Source organism: Salvelinus namaycush, chromosome 12 (genome assembly GCF_016432855.1).
Source record: "Salvelinus namaycush isolate Seneca chromosome 12, SaNama_1.0, whole genome shotgun sequence".
In the NCBI taxonomy this organism is placed as follows: domain Eukaryota; kingdom Metazoa; phylum Chordata; class Actinopteri; order Salmoniformes; family Salmonidae; genus Salvelinus; species Salvelinus namaycush.
In genome coordinates, this window is record NC_052318.1 from 15,628,825 (window position 1) to 15,648,579 (window position 19,755).

General features: G+C 42.0%; 1 protein-coding gene across 3 annotated transcripts in view; it reads right to left on the bottom strand.

The window, feature by feature from the left end:
- LOC120056956 (vasodilator-stimulated phosphoprotein-like) overlaps positions 1-16,541 on the bottom strand; it is a 53,102-nt gene extending 36,561 nt beyond the window's left edge. Inside the window, exons 1-2 of one of the 3 annotated variants that reach the window (XM_039005264.1) lie at positions 16,317-16,541; positions 1,954-2,125 (exon numbers count right to left, since the gene is read on the bottom strand). In XM_039005264.1, the coding sequence (XP_038861192.1) occupies positions 1,954-2,125; positions 16,317-16,321 (177 nt within the window). In that variant the 5' untranslated portion in view covers positions 16,322-16,541. Of the gene's footprint in view, positions 1-1,953; positions 2,126-15,570; positions 15,648-16,316 lie in introns of those variants that run through there. The other 2 variants (XM_039005266.1, XM_039005265.1) reach the window with 2 other exon arrangements.
- Between the last annotated feature and the right edge of the window lie 3,214 nt (positions 16,542-19,755).

Genomic DNA, 19,755 nt, shown 5'->3' on the forward strand with positions numbered 1-19,755 from the left:
AGTTTTTGTCTTCACTATTATTCTACAATGTGGAAAATAGTAAAAATAAAGAAAAACTCTTGAATTAGTAGGGGTCCAAACTTTGACTGGTACTGTAAATGTGTGTATATATATATATATATATATATATATATATATACACACACACACACAGTGCTTTCAGAAAGTATTCTGACCCCTGGACTTTTTCTACATTTTGTTGTGTTACAAAGTGGGATTAAAATTGATTTAATTGTCATTCTTTGTCAATGATCTACACAAAATACTCTAAATGTCAAAGTGCAAGAAAAATTCAAACATTTGTAAAACATTCATTAAAAAAACATGAATATATTCAACACCCTGAGTCAATACATGTTATTATCAACTTTTGCAGCGATTACAGCTGTGTCTTTCTGGGTAAGTCGAACAGCTTTTCACACCTGGATTGTGCAACATTTGCCCATTATTCTTTTCCAAATTATTCAAGCTCTGTCAGATTTGTTGTTGAAAATTGCTAGACAACCATTTTCAGGTATTGCCATATATTTTCAAGCAGATTTAAGTCAAAACTGTAAGCAGGTCACTCAGGAACATTCACTGTCTTCTTGGTAAGCAACTCCAGTGTAGACTTGGCCTTGTGTTTTAGGTTATTGTCCTGCTGAATGGTGAAATCATCTCCCAGTCTCTGGTGGAAAGCAGACTGAACCAGGCTTGCCGACTAGGATTTTGCATGTGCTCAGCTCCATTCTGTTACTTTTTTAACCTGAAAAACTCCCCAGTCCTTAACGATTACAAGCACACCCAAAACATGATGCAGCCACCACGATGCTTGAAAATATGGAGAGTGGTACTGAATAAAGTGTTGTATTGAATTTGCCCCAAATATAACACTTCGCATTCAGGACAAAAAGTGCTTTGCTTTAGTTGCAAACAGGATGCATGTTTTGGAATATTTTTATTTTGTACAGGCTTCCTTCTTTTCACTCTGTCAATTAGGCAACTATTGTGGCATAACTACAATGTTGTTGGTCCACCTTCAGTTTCCTCCTATCACAGCCATTAAACTCTAACTGTTTTAAAGTCACCATTGGCCTCATGGTGAAATCCCTGAGCCGTTTCCTTCCTCTCCGGCAAGTGAGTTAGGAAGGAAGCCTGTATCTTTGTAGTGACTGGGTGTATTGATACCACCACCCAAAGTGCAATTAATAACTCAATGCTCAAAGGGATATTCAGTGCCCTTATTTGTTAGGCATTGGAAGACCTCCCTGATCTTTGTGGTTGAATTAATGCTTGTAATTCTCTGCTTGACTGAGGGACCTTACAGATGATTGTATGTGTGGTACAGAGATGAGGTAGTCATTTCCAAATTATGTTAAAAACAAATTATTGCAGACAGAGTCCATGTAACTTATGTGATTTGTTAAGCAAATTTTTACTCCTGAACTTATTTCGACTTGCCATAACAAAGGGGTTGACTACTTATTGATTCAAGACATCACAGATTTTCATTTTTAATTAATTTGTAAAAAACTTGAAAAACATAATTCCACTTTGACATTATGGGGTATTACGCGTAGTGACAAAAAAAATCTCAATATAATCCATTTAAATTCAGGCTGTAACACAACAAAATGTGGAAAAAGTCAAGGGGTGTGAATACTTTCTGAAGGCACTGTGTATATACAGTATGATCTGTATATTTTGCGTTTGATCTTGGGCATCCACTGGTTGAATCAACGTTGTTTCCACATAATTTCAATGAAATGATGTTGAACCAACGTGGAAAAGATGTTGAATTGACATCTGTGCGCAGTAGTTTGATTAGTGAGAAGTCAGACAGAAATACTTGATGAAAGACGTGAAAGCTTAATTAAAAAAAAAAAAAAAAAAGCTATTTTGCTCAATCGAATATCTGACAGTGCCTCCTAGGAATTTCTCTGTTCATGGTGTGTGTGTGTGTACACTAGTTACCTGCTGGTCGGCCTGAATCTTGCGTCCCACCACTCGGAATGTGTTGGCCACGGGGTTGTGGTAGATCTGGACCCTGCTGAAGGCCTGGCCCCCTGTGCCTGCTGGCACCCAGCGCTTGTTAGCATCATCGTACAGCATGACCGTGGCCCGCGCCTGGCAGATACTGGACTCACTGAGAGAGAAAAGGGGGGGGGGGGGGGGGGGGGGCAGAGAGAAAGATGGAGGAGAGAGGGAAAGGAATAGACAGGTAGAGAAGAGGGACAGAGAGAGATAAACAGGGAAAGGGTGGCAGAGAGATAAAGAGATGAAGGAAGAGGAGAGATGAAGAGGGATAGAAACAGGGAGTGTGTGGAGGGGACGAAAGAGATGGAGGAGAGAGAGGGAAGGAGTTAATTCAGTCATCTCCAACAAGGAAATAATGAGAGAGCCCATTTCTTCACTGTTGTGGACATTGCTTTGTTGTCGATGTTGCTTTATGGCAGTAAGAGCAAGATGAGGAACTTCAGGATGCCTAAAAGAGCTTACGAAGCAATGTTTTACAGTAAACAGATACGGTCACGAGCGACTTTTTAGCACTGTTTTTCTGGAAGCTGTGCTGCGACATTTTCCCCCACGTGGGCCAGGCCCCTATCAATTTGAGTGACAGCTAGAAAGATGCACACGCAACACAGCGAGAGAAGAGAACAATGACATGGTACACATACATCAGATTTGGAAAGTATGCAGAACCCTTGACTTTTTCCACATTTTGTTACGTTACAGCCTTATTCTAAAATTGATTAAAAACAAAAAACACTCCTTATCAATCTACACATAATACCCCATAATGACAAAGCAAAAACTGGTTTTTAGAAATGAGTGCAAATTTATAAAATAAAAAGAACTGAAATATTACACATGCATAAGTATTCAGGCTATTTACTCAGTACCTTGTTGAAGCACCTTTGGCAGCGAATACCGCCTCGAGTCTTCTTGGGTATGACGCTACAAGCTTTGCACACCTGTATTTGGGGAGTTACTCCCATTCTGCACAGCTATTTTCAGGTCTCTCCAGAGATGTTAGATCGGGTTCAAGTCCGGGCTCTGGCTGGGACACAAGGAAATAGAGACTTGTCCCGAAACCACTCCTGCGTTGTCTTGGCTGTGTCCTTAGGGTCGTTGTCCTGTTGGAAGGTGAACCTTCACCCCAGTTTGAGGTCCTGCTGCTGTAACAGCCTCCACTCTTCTGGGAAGGCTTTCCACTAGATGTTGCAACATTGCTTCCATTCAGCCACAAGAGCATTAGTGAGGTCAGGCACTGATGTTGGGCGATTAGGCCTGGCTCGCAGTTGGCGTTAATCCCAAAGGTGTTTGATGGAGGTCCAATCAAATCAAACTTTATTTGCCACATGCGCCGAATACAAGAAGTGGAGACTTTACCATGAAATACTTACTTGCAAGCCCTTAACCAACAGTGCAGTTCAAGAAGAAGATATTTACCAAGTAGGCTAAAATAAAAAGTAATAATAAAAAGTAACACGATAAGAATAACGAGGCTATATACAGGGGGCACCGGTACCGGCTAGTTGAGGTAATCTGTACATGTAGGTGAGGGCGAAGTGACTATGCATAGGTAACAAACAAACAGCGAGTAGCAGTGGCGATTTTTATGATTTGTTCAGCGGTCTAATGGCTTGGGGGTAGAAGCTGTTGAGGAGCCTTTTGGTCCTAGACTTGGCACTCCGGTACTGCTTGCCGTGCGGTAGCAGAGAAAACAGTCTATAACTTGGGTGACTGGAGTCTCTTACAATTTTATGGGCTTTCCTCTGACACCACCTATTATATAGGTCCTGGATGGCAGGAAGCTTGGCCCCAGTGATGTACTGGACCATTCACACTACCCTCTGTAGTGCCTTACGGTCAGATGCCGAGCAGTTGCCATACCAGGCGGTGATGCAACCGGTCAGGATGCTCTCGATGGCGCAGCTGTATATCTTTTTGAGGATCTGGGGACCCATGCCAAATCTTTTCAGTCTGCTTAGGTGGAAAAGGTTTTGTCGTGCCCTCTTCACGACTGTCTTGGTATGTTTGGACCATGATAGTTTGTTGGTGATGTGGACACCAAGGAACTTGAAACTCCCGACCCACTACAGCCCCGTCAATGTTAACAGGGGCCTGTTCGGCCCGCCTTTGCCTGTAGTCCACGATCAGCTCCTTTGTCTTGCTCACACTGAAGGGGAGGTTGTTGTCCTGGCACCACACTGCCAGTTCTCTGAACCCCTCCCTATAGGCCGTCTCATCGTTGTCGGTGATTAGGCCTACCACTGTTGTGTCGTCAGCAAACTTAATGATGGTGTTGGAGTCGTGTTTGGCCACGCAGTCGTGGGTGAGCAGGGAATACAGGAGGGGACTAAGTACACACCCCTGAGGGGCCCCAGTGTTAAGGATCAGCGTGGCAGTTGCCTACTCTTACCTGGGGGCGGTCCGTCAGGAAGTCCAGAATCCCGGAACATATTCCAGTCTGTGCTAGCAAACCAGTCCTGTATTGTAGCATCCGCGTCATCTGACCACTTCCGTACTGAGCGAGTCACTGGTACTTCCTGCTTTAGTTTTTGCTTTTAAGCAGGATTCAGGAGGACAGAATTATGGTCAGATTTGTCAAAAATGGAAGGCGGGGGAGAACTTTATGTATCTGTGTGTGGAGTAAAGGTGGTCCAGAGTTGTTTTCCCTTTGGTTGCACATTTAACATGCTGATAGAAAATTGGTAAAACTGATTTAAGTTTTCCTGCATTAAAGTCCCTGGCCACTAGGAGCGAGCATTTTATTCTTTGCTTATGGTCTTATAGAGTTGTTTGAGAGCGGTCTTAGTGCCAGCTTCGTTTTGTGGTGGTAAATAGACGGCTACAAATAATACAGATGAGAACTTTCTTGGTAGATAATGTGGTTTTCAGCTTATCATAAGGTACTCTACCTCAGGCAAGCAATACCTTGAGACTTCCTTAATATTAGTCATCGAGCACCAGCTGTTATTGACAAAAAGACACAGATCCCCACCCCTCGTCTTACCAGAGATAGCGTCTCTGTTCTGCCGGTGCATGGAAAATCCTGCTAGCTCTATGTTGTCCGTCTCTTCGTTAGCCACGTCTCGGTGAAACACAAGATGTTACAGTTTTTAATGTCCCGTTGGTAGGATAATCTTAATAGTAGGTTATCAATTTTATTTTCCAATGATTGCATGTTAGCAAGAAGAATGGAAGGCATTGGGAGTACTTGCTCGCCTCCGGATTCTAAGAAAGATCCTCGATCTGAGTCCCCTTTTCCGGCGTCTTTTCTTCAAGCAAAAGGTGTGCATCTGGGCCTGTTCCAGTGAAAGCAGGATATCCTTCTTGTCGGACTCATTAAAAGGAAAAAGTGTATTCCTGTCCGCAGTGCATAAATCGCTTTTCTGATGTCCAGAAGTTATTTTCAGTCATAAGAGACAGTAGCAGCAACATTATGCACACAATAAGTAAAAAAAATTGCATAATTGGTTGGGAGAATGTAAAACATCATCCATGTTCTTCTGCGCCATCTCTTCAGTTGAGGTCAGGGCTCTGTGCAGACCGGTCAAGTTCTTCCACACTGATCTCGACAAACCATTTCTGTAAGGACCTAGCTTTGTGCACAGGGGCATTGTCATGCTGAAACAGGAAAGCACCTTCCCCAAACTGTTGACACAAAGTTGGAAGCAAAGAATCACCTAGAATGTCATTGTATGCTGTAGCATTAAGATTTCCCTTCACTGGAATTTAGGGATCTAGCCCGAACCATGAAAAACAGCCCCAGACCATTAGTCCTCCTCCGCCAAACTTTACAGTTGGCACTATGCATTGGGGCAGGTAGCGTTCTCCTGGCATCCGCCAAACCCAAATTCGTCCGTCGGACTGCTAGATGGTGAAGCGTGATTCATCACTCCAGAGATTGCGTTTCCACTGCTCCAGAGTCCAATGGCGGCAAGCTTTACACCACTACAGCAGTTTGGACCTTCAGCACTCGGCAGTCTCATTCTGTGAGGTTGTGTGGCCTACCACTTCGTGGCTGAGCTGTTGTTGTGCCTAGACATTTCCACTTCACAATAACTGCACTTACAGTTGACCTGGGCAGCTCCAGCAGGGCAGAAATTTGATAAACTGACTTGTTGGAAAGGTGCTATTCTATGATGGTGCCACGTTGAAAGTCACTGAGCTCTTCAGTACGAGCCATTCTACTGCCAATGTTTGTCTATGAAGATTGCATGGCTGTGCGCTCGATTTTATACACCTGTCAGCAACGGGTGTGGCTGAAATAACTGAATCCACTCATCTCTGCTGCCAATGACTGGAAAGAATTGCAAAAATCACTGAAGCTGGAGACTCATATCTCCCTCACTAACTTTAAGCATCAGCTGTCAGAGCAGCTCACTGCACCTGTACACAGCCCATCTGTAAATAGCCCACCCAACTACCTCATCCCCATATTGTTATTTATTTTCGCTCTTTTGCACCCCAGTATCTCTACTTGCACATCATCATCTGCACATCTATCACTCCAGTGTTAATGCTAAATTGTAATTATTTCACCACTATGGCCAATTTATTGCCTTACCTCCCTAATCTTACTACATCTGCACACACTGTATATAGATATTTCTGTTGTGTTATTGACTGTACGTTTGTTTATCCCATGTGTAAGTCTGTGTTGTTTTAGTCGCACTGCTTTGCTTTATCTTGGACAGGTTGCAGTTGTAAATGAGAACTTGTTCTCAACTGGCCTACCTGGTTAAATGAAGGTGAAATACATTTTTATTTATTTATTATTTTGAAGGGGTGTCCAGATACTTCTGTGTGTGTGATATATATATGTGTGTAGTGTATGTGAGGGAGTAGGCAATTTCCAGGGACCACTTTTGGCTCATGAGCACTACTTTGAGAACTACTATGCCCGGGACAATACCAGTATCGCGATATTTATACAATGGACCTTTAAAAACCTGCTGTATGTAAAATATGGTGTGCTATAGCTTGGGAAATAAATACGTGACTCTGGATGACAACATAATGGTTTTCCTAAATAAGTTCAATCCTCTGTGTTTTGTTTCCTTGCCACGATACAAACGAATATCGCAATACTGGTATCGTCCCAGCCCTAAGAACTAGAGGCCTTGACCTCTAGTCCAAAAATGTTGACATGTTCCGAAATGTACCTGGGGCTTTCCCACCCGGACCCAATATGCATAAATTAAATATAGGAAACCCGTTCCTAACGGACCCGAGGACAACTAAATCCATTCCGTATAGACCTGGTCTATCTGAGTGAGGGAAGCAGCTGAATTTTTAGGCAACTTAATTAACCGGAGCTGATAAAGCTTGAGGGAGAGGAGGTAGAGAGAGGTGAGGGGCCATGCTATGTGTGTAGGCTACTGTGAGTGTGAGCGAGTGACACGGTGAGCAGGGAGGACGGCAGGAGAAATGATACAGCAACCAACCAAGCCGACTCACGCTTTAGTAGACTAATAGCTGCCATACAGTAGCTAGGTTATTTGTCATCCAATATGATTACATAGTACCGGTCTTGACTGCATCAAAATCGGGAGAAGCTAGTTATGCTAGCTAGCTAGACTAATTGAAGCAGCATGCGGTTTCTCGTCCTACAGTTACAAACAACAACAACTCCATTCAGAATATTAAGTAGCAGCCTACCTGTTGGCTCTTGTTCATTGTAGCCTATCCTTCTACTTTAACTTTTAATTAAATTTTCCATTGATTAGGCATCTCCTAACTTGATGCTCTATTACTGTAGCCTATTGCTGCTTTGATTACTTATGATTGGCCAACATAAACAAGCTACACGTGCCACTCATGAAAAGCAAGAGCAGCAGCATCAATTATACAACTTCTCTCTCTCCCTCACAACTGTATCAGTCACGTACGTATCTGTACAGGTCCTTCAGGACAAGTCAGTTAAAATTACACATACCCGAGAACCGTGACAATCATATCAGGTCCGACCCGTGACATTATTTAGAACTCTTGATCCGGACCCGCTCGGGTCCCAGATCGGATCTTCGGGTATAGTCCACGAAGACCTCTACTAACAACTACTGGATAACAAGTATACAAATGTATTGGATAATCTCTTTCAGAGTGTGCCTTTGTGGATTCTCTTTCTCAGACTCTGCTACCATGCAAGGTCACACGCGGCGTCGCCACAGTAACGCGTGTGAGAGTCTCAGCTACTTCCTCCTCCTCGGCAGTGTGAGACGTGAAACAATCCCTGACTTCCTGACCCGGGGAATCCGACCCCTGAACACTTCCTGCTCTCACAAACTGCTGCCTAATATGGTCTGGCTCAGTGCCCTTGGCTTGCCTAGCATCGACACACTGTAAACACACAGGTATCCACACTGCAAACACACAGGCATACACACTGCAAACACACAGGCACACACACTGCAAACATACACACTGCAAACACACATACTGCAAACACACATACTGCAAACACACATGCATATACACACAGGCATACACACAGGCATACACACTGTAAACACACACACTGCAAACACACACAGGCATACACACTGTAAACATACACACTGTAAACACACACACACACACACACTGCAAACACACAGGCATACACACTGCAAACACACACACTGCAAACACACAGGCATACACACTGCAAACACACATACTGCAAGCACACAGGCATACACACTGCAAACACACATACTGCAAACACACAGGCATACACACTGCAAACATACACACTGCAAACACACAGGCATACACACTGTAAACATACACACTGCAAACACACAGGCATACACACTGTAAACATACACACTGTAAACATACACACAGGCATACACACTGTAAACATACACACAGGCATACACACTGTAAACATACACACAGGCATACACACTGTAAACATACACACAGGCATACACACTGTAAACATACACACAGGCATACACACTGTAAACATACACACTGTAAACACACATACTGCAAACACACAGGCATACACACTGTAAACATACACACTGCAAACACACATACTGTAAACACACAGGCACAAAGGTGCAAACGTCAAATGCACACCAGGATATGCACCCCCCCAAAAAACACCCAAAAAGCATGCACACAGGCACACACACAAGGCATTATGTTCCGAGGTGGTGGGATTTAATCTTATTTCAATCTACCTCAATTAGGCAGAGACTTTCTGCCATCTATTATGCTACATTATCTGACACGCATTTGATTGAGTAAAGTGATAAACAAAAAAAGTTATGACAACCTAAATTCTGCAGGTTCTTTAATGAAAAATCATGACATGACTGCATAACTGTTTCGGAGACACCCTTTAACCTAAAAGGCTATCTGAAAAAGAACAAGGTGACAAGAGTATGCAACTGTAATATGCAGTCAGATATGAAAGGGTTGAAGACTAAAAACAGTATTTGATGCTCAGGTCTACCTAAAGGCAGTGCAAATTCCTGTTCCTCACGTGTGTGTGTGTGTGCCTTTCAACTCAACCCATTTTCCCTGTCTTCACCCACATCTCCCTCCCTCCCTCCACCTCTCTCGGTTTATAGGAGTTGTTCTGTATCTGGGGTTGAGTTTGTTTACAGAACCCATGGTGCTTGTGGACACTGTGTGTGTGTGTCCAGCCCTGCAGCAGTGACAGCAAACACAGGTCACACACAAACACACTACACACACACCAGTGCTGCATAGAAAGTCTGACAGAGACACACAAACAAAGACACACAGGTAATTGAAACACCCACATACAATAGCAGAGCCACTAAAGTTATTGAACGTGTCTAAGAATAGCGACAAGTGTGTTTAGGGCTTACTTTGAGTTCTCTCAATGTACCCTAAAATACAAAGACCCTAAATCAGAGAGCCTGACTCAACTACAGTGTTGACTTGATCTACGAGTACTGACAGATTTAGCATTCTGCTCAGTACATATCCAAGGCCAAATGTGCTGTATGCTACTGAGAGGTCATAATATTATCATCATTTTCACACGCTCTCGTCTTCGTGTCTAAGCTTAGACAGGAAGTACACATTCACGTGCGCACAGTCAGACACTAGTTGACAGAGACAGACACAGACAGACATTGCCAGATGGTGGTAGAGGTGTGAAAATAATTGATGGAGCGGCTACAGAATGAGACATGCGATGAGTGGAGTGTAGACACAAATTCAGTGTTGGTGCACTGCAACTTCCTGCTCACTAGGGGAATGAATGCTATCAAACACACTGGGTGAGCATTCGGGTGAAGTTGCCCTAGATGCTGATCTTGAGTCAGTTTTGCATTTTCCCCACTGATGGTTAAGGTTAGGTCCAGATCTGATCCTAGATCTGTACCTACTAGGGGACATTTCACTCCAGTGCCTTGTTCACTGGGGAATGCTTTCAAACACACTGGATTAGCATCAGCTCTTATAATCAGCTCTTAAATATATAAAACAAACACACTGAGTAAACCAAACATTAAGAACACCTTCCTAATATTGAGTTGTTGTTTTTGTTCAATGTCATACACCGGATAGTCATATGCCTGCCTCTAGACTAAGGAAATTCCATCTCCATGCACTTTAGTCATAAACCTCATCAATAGACCATAGAAATGAACAAAGCCATTGTAACCTAATAACCTTTATACTGACAACTACAGTGGTTCCCCTAGACTATAGTTTGTAATAAACCAAAGTTAATACAATGCACCAAAATTGCTTTCAAATAAATATATATTTATATTACAAGTGGGGATATAGAAGGTGGGTTATATAAAGGTGTCATAAAATAGTATGATTGATGTGTATGGTTGTCATTAGTTGTAGCACTGAGGTAACAGAAACCAGCTGGCCACCATCGTTCCTCTAAAAGGGTGAGTCAAAGATCTCATGATATAATACATTTGTAGAGGTTTCCAAGATCGTTTCTAATAGTTTAAAGAGGTTTCCTTTCATTAGCTCCTTCCTTTCATCTGCATTTCAGAAAGCTGGATTAGAAATACCTGGTTTGTGTTTTTTAAGCACTAAACAGAAGAAAGTAGACTGAAACAGAGATAGACTACCTGGATATATCCAATAAGAAGTTCTCATTTGAGTTTTCTATTGCAAAACATTTTTTAAATGTCTTCTGCTGCGTGGCGTACTGAACACAACCCTGGCAGAGCATCCATCATATTGCATTTACTCCTCTTCAATACTTTCAGATCGGTGCAGAATAAGGAGAGGAGACAAGGAGATTAAGCCACTTCTGAGTATTGAGGCTCACCCCAAAAAATGGAACCATAGCTAGCATTGAATGAGCCAACTCACACCCTAACTCACTCTAGCCAAGTCACTGGTCTGTTGGTGCTGTATAGCCAACTCCTATGGACAACAATGAATGTGGCCTGGGTGTGACAGTGTTTCAGCCACAGACTGTATGCATTTATTTGTTTTCAGAGTGAAGTCAGACAGACACAGAATATTCCAACCTATAGAGCATTATACAAACACTCACAGCTCCACCTTCAACCTTATTTTACAATTCAAGAAAGACAGGCTTTCTGTATATACCTATAACGGATAGCGAGTAATAGACTAGTGTCTTTTCACCTAGCAAGCTACCAATATAAAGGCTATCACTATAATAACATAAAAACCGAAGGCACCGAGACACTCATACACATAGGCAGAAATAGAGAACCAAGATGTATTTAAAAATAGAAAGACTGAATTCAAGCGCCTCACACCTTCAAGCCCTGGCTAGTGACTTCAGAAATAACTGGAAACGTGGTATCAACTCTGACAGAAATGTCCCCCACCCTTTGTGTGCTTGTGTGTCCATAATAGTGTATAGTGGCATGAGAGACTGTGTCTGTTGTACTACAGAGGTGTCTGTGCGGGTGAGAGAGAGAGCCATCAGTCCCGAGGAGAGGCATGAGTGACAGCCATTTTTAATGTGTGTGACTAACCATGGTCACCTCATTGACAGCCACACACTGAAAGACTCTGCAGCTATAAGTGAAGTTAATGTGTTGACATCTCTCACAATCAGCCTTGTGTTCCTCATCCTTTCCCGTCTGTCTGTTCTCCATACATCCCCTTCAGTCAAGTTGATGAAGCCTTTATTAAATGGCAAAGTGATCATTTGAGTCATATGGGATAGTTTACTATATTGTAAGTAACTTTAACATTTACACATTAGCATGAGTTCTTCTCTCAGCCCCTGTTTCACCCTTTGTACTTCCTTACTTTTAGGTTTCTTCCCCTCTCTTGAAAACAGCAGATGCGAACTTTGCATCAGTAGATAGATGGTTGACTAAATCTGACATTTGGGACTGTTTCCTGGACGCTGTTTAAGCTTAGTCCTGGACTAGGCTTCATCTGTATCCAGGAAACTGTCCCTATCACAAGATACCTGCTTCTCAGACAGAGTTATCATCCATCCACTACTTTATCTATTGACATGTCCATCAGGTTGAATTTCATTTACTGGCAGCATTTCCTGGGGGTTATGACATTAGTCTGCACATGATGTCATGTAATCAAGGATGAGTGTTAATGGAACCTGATTCCCACTCTGGTGGGGAGCTTTGGGGCCTTCTCCGCTGATACCTCAGGGATTAGGCTTCTGCATTCATCCTCTATAGCTGGCTGAGAGAGGGTCTCTGCTCACACCATTACACCACAGCTGCTGGGATAGTAATGAACTCTAAAGGATGACCTGACCTCTGAGGTCCAACCTTATGGGGGAGACACACACTCACCTCACTCACTCTGGCTTGGATAGGTGCACACTGCACAATGACACGTCTATTTCCTTTCTGTATAACAACGCAAATGCATTTTGTCTCTCCTGTTGTGAAGAAATACTTTAAGTGTAAGAAAAGCAATTGCACATACCCTGCAGTAATCCTACACACTTGCATTATGATGTTATCATAGCCTACATCAGGGTACCCCAACGAGCGGCCTGCGGGCGATTTTATTTGTCACCCCAAGTTTTCAGAGCTAAAAAATAAAAATGTTTTTATAAAAGACTAAAGACACCAGCAAATCAGCTCCGAGCAGGGCCGTCACCAGAGTTTCATAACATTTTGTGGATCAGTCCTGAAGACCAGGGGCTGAGGGGTTTGCAGGTCCCAGAAAAAAATAGCCTTTTCTAAAATAAAATAATTGCCTGCAATTCGACATCATTTTACATTACAATATTATCTTTTATACCACACAAATTACCAAAATTACATGCTACTCTGACATTGACATACTAAGATCAATGAAATGAATCACCCATTTCTTAAGTGCAACCAATAGCATAGGCCTATAAAAAGCGTGGACACAATATGAGGAGGAAATTAGTCCACCAACTTTCCATTGGCACTCACATATCCAAACTGTTTTTTCCCGCAATTGTATTTTGAAATATTGCAAAAGACCTTTTAGCGGCAGCCTACTGTTCACTGACAGCCACATCTCAACAATCAGCATTTTTGATATTTGCTACGTGGGCTGCCCAATTGCGGGATTCCCGACTGTAGGGCTATGCGCTCGCAATGTGACAAAACACAATCTACAGCAATTTTCCACAAGGCCAAATAATCAACACTTATTATTATTAATTCAATGGATTGTGGTCAGTAACCCCATGTGGAGGTTATTTAGTCGGTTGTCCTGTTACAATAATATTTTAAATTATCTATGAGCAAGTAGCCTAGCCTACAAAGATGTCAAATGACTTGAATAGTGTATGGGAAAAGTGTAAAAATGTGTATTTGCATAAGTAGGCTAAGTGACTGAAATGCATCAGAAAAGGAAAACATCAGGGAAGCTCATTAAGTAGCTATAGGCGTAATGTGTGTGTAGAGAAGATCTGCATTGCTTATAATTGTTTGACTAATGATCACTCACCTCAACTTAGCTAAGATTTCCCAGCCTAATTCTAACCAAATATCCAAACGGCGATGAGGTGAAAACAAAAATCTGACATTGATTTATTTATCAAGTAGAGTTCCCATGCTTGTCCCAAAGTAGTGCAATGATACTGTCCCAATCAAAACAGTGCTGGACTTATCAGTTGACCACACATGGCAATTGTTTTACATTTATTATTATTGACATTTATTATAACCAGTGGTGAAGTGCTGTTTGTTTAGATAGCCTACCAGAGCACAATTATTTATTATTATTACGTCATCATTTCTGAATGAATGTTGGTCCCGACATGTAGCCCATTGAATAAAATAATTTTTGGAATATACATACAATGCATCATCCAAATTGCATGATTGCCTAAGTCCACACGTGGCACAATGAAAATGTTATATTTTTTAAATCCTAAAACACAAAATTAGGCCTACCTTATTATAAATGATCACTGTCAATCTTGAATGATTATTCTTCAAGTTGTACAGGTGAAACATCCATGCTGCATGTATGCCAACCATTTGATCCCAATCAATTTCATGGAAATATGCATTTCGATCCTCTTTAATGATGTAGGCTAATCAGCCTAACTACGGTTTAATTGAATATTAGAGAAGATGGAGTTTAACACAGCCACCTGTATTCTGTTTCAATCAAAGCATATTCAACATTTCAAAACAAGAAATTACATGGTGTTTTTAGTATAAGAGTAGCCGAACCTTATCATGCTATTATAATCGGTTTGTTATGTAGAATACTAATGAATCATTAAGTGATCTTGCTAGACATGGCACCATTCTGAAAAGTGTCGGATTATAAAGGTTGGATGAATTTGGGAGTTTCACAGAACCATAGCTCAATGAACTAAGCGGCGCAATCAAAAAAAATGTACACCATAGCAGCAGCGCCAAAGATTCAGGGCTGACCCAAAATTATTTTGTGCTAAAGCCACGAAAGCCAGGCCCTAGTGACCTCCCTGGTTCAAAGTGAATTTAATTTAGGAAATCTGTTCCAAAGTATTCCCACGCAGCACAAATATTCACAAATTATTCAAATATTATATTTGTTTGGGCTTCTTGCAGTGTACAAGTTATTTGTAATTATTTTCTGGCCCCTGACCATCCACACAAGAAAAAAAAATCGACCTGCGGCTGAATCTAGTTGATGATTAACCCAATATTGGACTAAATGTGCCTAACGATACTTCTTAGTTCAAGGACATTACATGTTCTGTTAAAGCGGCGAATTGGCTCTCAGGAAGCCAAAACAGCCAAAATACACCATCTAAACGTGAACCGATTCTCAATTGTGGTACGGATATATAAACAAATCCATCTACTTTCAAATAACATCAAAATAATTTCACAAATGCAAAAGACACACTTACTGTACACGGTTTTAACCGATTTTAACACAGTTTCAGCCGACAGTATTTCTCAGTGACAACACGTTTGTGGAGTCAATTCTATTTACAGTTTACACACAGGAGTTCGGAGATGCAGGTAGCTAATTGCACAGGTAGTCAGTCGCTGTTTTCCGTAAACAAGCGCTTTAAACATGAAAATATTGCAGTGTGGGAACCCTGACTCTATAAAAAGGTGTGTATCAAGGTAACCTTTTGTTTTCGAAAATGATTTATTGAAAGATACGGTCCTTATGCTTCCAAAACCATACCTCAAGCGATGTGTGTTAATGTTCAGACCGAGCGTCGCGACTCTTAAAACTCCCCCCTAAAGAAAATGCCTTCGTCCAATGACTCATATGTGTAATGTAATGGAACGGAGAGTCATGAATGATCAAGAGCTAGTTGATGATCCCTGGCCTACATCCTATTATCAAGGCCATAGTGTCTTCTCAGTGTCAACATCTTCAAGAAGTTGAGTTAGCAAAGTGCCACAGCGAGTTGTTTTTAATCAGAACTTTGTATAATAAGAAGCTTACGTTTGGACCATAACTAGGCTGAAAGAGAGATAATCTAGGCTACTGGAGAAAATGTGACATTGCAAATATTTTTCCCTTGAGATAAGCTACAAACTACACTGTATGGGGCGGGCTATAACCAGTCGTCTAAATATGATAAATAGGCCTACATCTGCAGCAGCCTGAGTATGGTCATGTTTTATCAGATAGGTATAAAACACCGGTAGTCTACATTCACACTATTTTGCTGATGCTATGCCCCACATGTGCATAGCCTAACCATAAATCATGTTCGTAGCCTCTTTTGTTGAGAATTGTCATTGAGAAGAAAAAATAAATGACACGCGAAATTCTACCATTGTTAGGCTACAATGTGTTCCTTTATAAAAAAAATAATAATCATGACAATTAACATCAAGGTTGCAAACGCGAAATTGTAACATTATAGAATATCGAAACAAAACAGGCAAGTGCACAGATCAGATTTTCCACGCCCTTACCTCATTGTTTGGCGAGACTGCAAATCTTCTCTCCCAAGCTAGATGTTTGGTTTCCGATGAGAAGCCGGTGTTGAAAAATAGAAGACATAAGATATAACGATGGTAAAAATGTGATACACACATGTATCAATCTAGCCACCCTAATCGGGCTGTGCACGAATGGGCGAAATAGACAGCAGCACACACCAAGACAATTTCCAGGGGTGTATTCACTAGGAACCAAACAGAACGAAACGGGGAGGGATTTACATGCATTTGTCCAATGGAAACTCTCGTGGTATTTCCGTTTGGAGTAAAAAGTTTCCGTGGCAAAACGTTTTGGAATAATGATTGCACCACCGGGTGTATTCATTAGGCCTACGTCTCGCAACGGAAACCATTTACCGTTTAACAACCAAACGGAAGCAAACAGAGCAAATGGACCTAAACGGGGACGGGCCAACCTGAATTTATCCAATAGAAACTCTCGTTTTCGTTGCAAAAGGTTTTTAGTTTGGAGTAAACGATTTCTGTAGCAAAACGTTTTGCAACAGACGAAACTTTTGCAACAGAATCGGAGTACACCCCTCATTCAAAGGGGAATACTTTCAATGGATGACTGAATGGGGTAGTGGGGCAAGCTTGTCAAATCCTATCACCATCCCTCCTCAGGCCACACCGCTTCTATTCGACTACTGAAGTTTACTCCTGAAACAGAGGCAGAGATAGTTTTGGATCATGCTAAAGGGGCTACGGTTTGAATGGGGAACTATTTTCTTTCACGTGGCGCCAGATTTCGAGTTGATCTGAACGCCCATCCACGTAGCCCATTGCTGCTGTTCATTTGAGCCTATTCAAATCAAGTTGTATTTGTCACATGCGCTGAATACAACAGGTGGACTTTACCGTGACGTGTTTACTTATGAGCCTTCCTTTCCCAACAATGCAGAGTTATAAAGTAAGAAAAGTCAGCCAAAAATTCTAACACAATAAAATAACAATAAGGAGATGATATACAGGAGTCCTAGTACTGAGTCAATGTGCAAGGGTACAAGATAGTTGAGGTATTCAAGGTAGTATGTGCATGTAGGTAGTGGTAAAAGTGACTAGGCAATCAGGATAGATAATAAAGAGAGTAGCAGCAGCGTATGTGAAAGAGTGTGCGTGTGGCGTAAATGTGCATGTGTGTTAAAGGTGTGTGAGCATATATATAGTGTGTGTATTGGAGTGTCAGTGTAGTATGTGTGAGTATGTGGGTAGAGTCCAGTGAGTGTGCATAGAGCCAGTGCAAGAAAGTCAGTGCAAATAAAAATGGGGTCCTGCAATTAATCAGGGTAGACATTTGATTTACTGTTCAGCAGTCTTATGGCTTGGGGGTAGAAGCTGTTCAGGAGCCTTTTGGTCCCAGACTAGGTGTTCCGGTACCACTTGCTGTGCGGTAGCAGAGAGAACGCAGAGAACAGTCTATGACTTCGGTGGCTGGAGTCTGACAATTTTTAGGGCTTTCCTCTGACACCACCTGGTATAGAGGTCCTGGATGGCAGGGAGCTCGGCCCCAGGTATGTACTGTGCCATATGCACTACCATCTGTAGCACCTTACGGTCGGATGCCAAGCAGTTGCCATACCAAGCGGCCTACCACCGTCTTGTCGTCGGCAAACTTAATGATGATGTTGGAGTTGTGCTCTGCCACACAATCGTGGGTGAACAGGGAGTACAGGAGGGGACTAAGCACGCACCCTTGAGGGGCCCCCATGTTGAGGGTCAGTGTGGTGGATGTGTTGTTGCCTACCTTCACCACCTTAGGGTGGCTCGTCAGAGAGTCCAGGGACCAGTTGCAGAGGGAGGTGTTTAGTCCCAGGGTCCTGAGCTTAGAAGGCACTATGGTGTTAAATCCCAAGCTGTAGTCAGTGAACAGCATTCTCACATACTGTAGGTGTTCCTTTAGTCCAGGTGTGAAAGGGCGGTGTGGAGTGCAATAGAGATTGCATCATCTGTGAATCTGTTGGGGCGGTATGCGAATTGGAGTGGGTCCAGGGTTTCTGGAATGATGGTGTTGATGTGAGCTATGACCAGCCTTTCAAAGCATTTCATGACTACAAATGTGCATGCTACGGGGTGATAATTATTTAGAAAAGTTACCTTGGCATTCTTGGGCACAGGGACTATGGTTGTCTAGTTGAAACATGTAGGTATTACAGACTGGGTTCAAATAGACTTTCCCTGGTCTAAATAAGCCTTTTCACCCATGGCTTGCCATGTTTTTCGGAATTAAAACAATTGTTAAGGTAGAGAATGCATTCTTCATTGTAGAATTTTAGGAGAGCACAGCACTAAAACACACCTGATTCAAATAGTCAGGGTCTTGTTGAATCAGGTTAGAGGTGGAACAATACGTGCATGCACACTCTAGGATCAGGGTTAGTGATAGGCCTATTACTACTCAACATGAAAATATAAAAATAGAAGGATGCTTATGTTTGCATAATATACTATGGAGATCAATTTCCCATAGGGAAGTTTGCATTTTAGTTGTCACTATTGCGCACTTACTGGCCCTAAATGAGAATGAGATCAAAGTACAATTTACAAGCCAGAAATGAAGTCACATATGGGGAAAAGAGATGGGAGACTGTGTAGCCACGAACGAGAACATTATCGTGCCAACAAATGTCTATGGCTATGCTCTGCAGCAAATGTCAAATCTATTGCACCAACAGTGTTTTCAGAGTTTTGAAATTTGAGGCTTTCATATCCTTTCCCGGACATCTTCACACAAAAAATACTTCCTGTTTACTGACAAATTGGGTAATTTATGCATGGGTACTTCAAAAACGGGAAATACTTACTGAAATTACATTTGTCCAATGATTAGGCTATATATTGACATTCTAAAAAGTGACGTGGTAAAAATGGGAAAATGAAGTTCAAATTGTATTCAACCAATCAATCAATCAATCAAATGTATTTATAAAGCCCTTTTAACATCAGCCGATGTCACAAAGTGATATACAGAAACCCAGCCTAAAACCCCAAACAGCAAGCAATGCAGATGTAGAAGCACGGTGGCTAGGAAAAACTCCCTAGAAAGGCTAGAACCTAGGAAGAAACCTAAAGAGGAACCAGGCTCTGAGGGGTGGCTAGTCCTCTTCTGGCTGTGTCGGGTTGAGATTATAACAGTATATGGCCAAAACGTTTGAACGTTCATAGATGACCAGCAGGGTCAAATAATAATAATAATCACAGTGGTTGTAGAGGGTGCAACAGGTCAGCACCTCAGGAGTAAATGTCAGTTGGCTTTTCATAGCCAAGCATTCAGAGTTAGAGACAGCTGGAGCGGTAGAGAGTCGAAAACAGCAGGTCCGTGTTAAAGGTTGCGTCAATCGAATCTGGTATCAGGATAAAATGTGATTCAGAGTCACCGAATATACTTTAAGTATTTTTATTTAACATAAGCGAT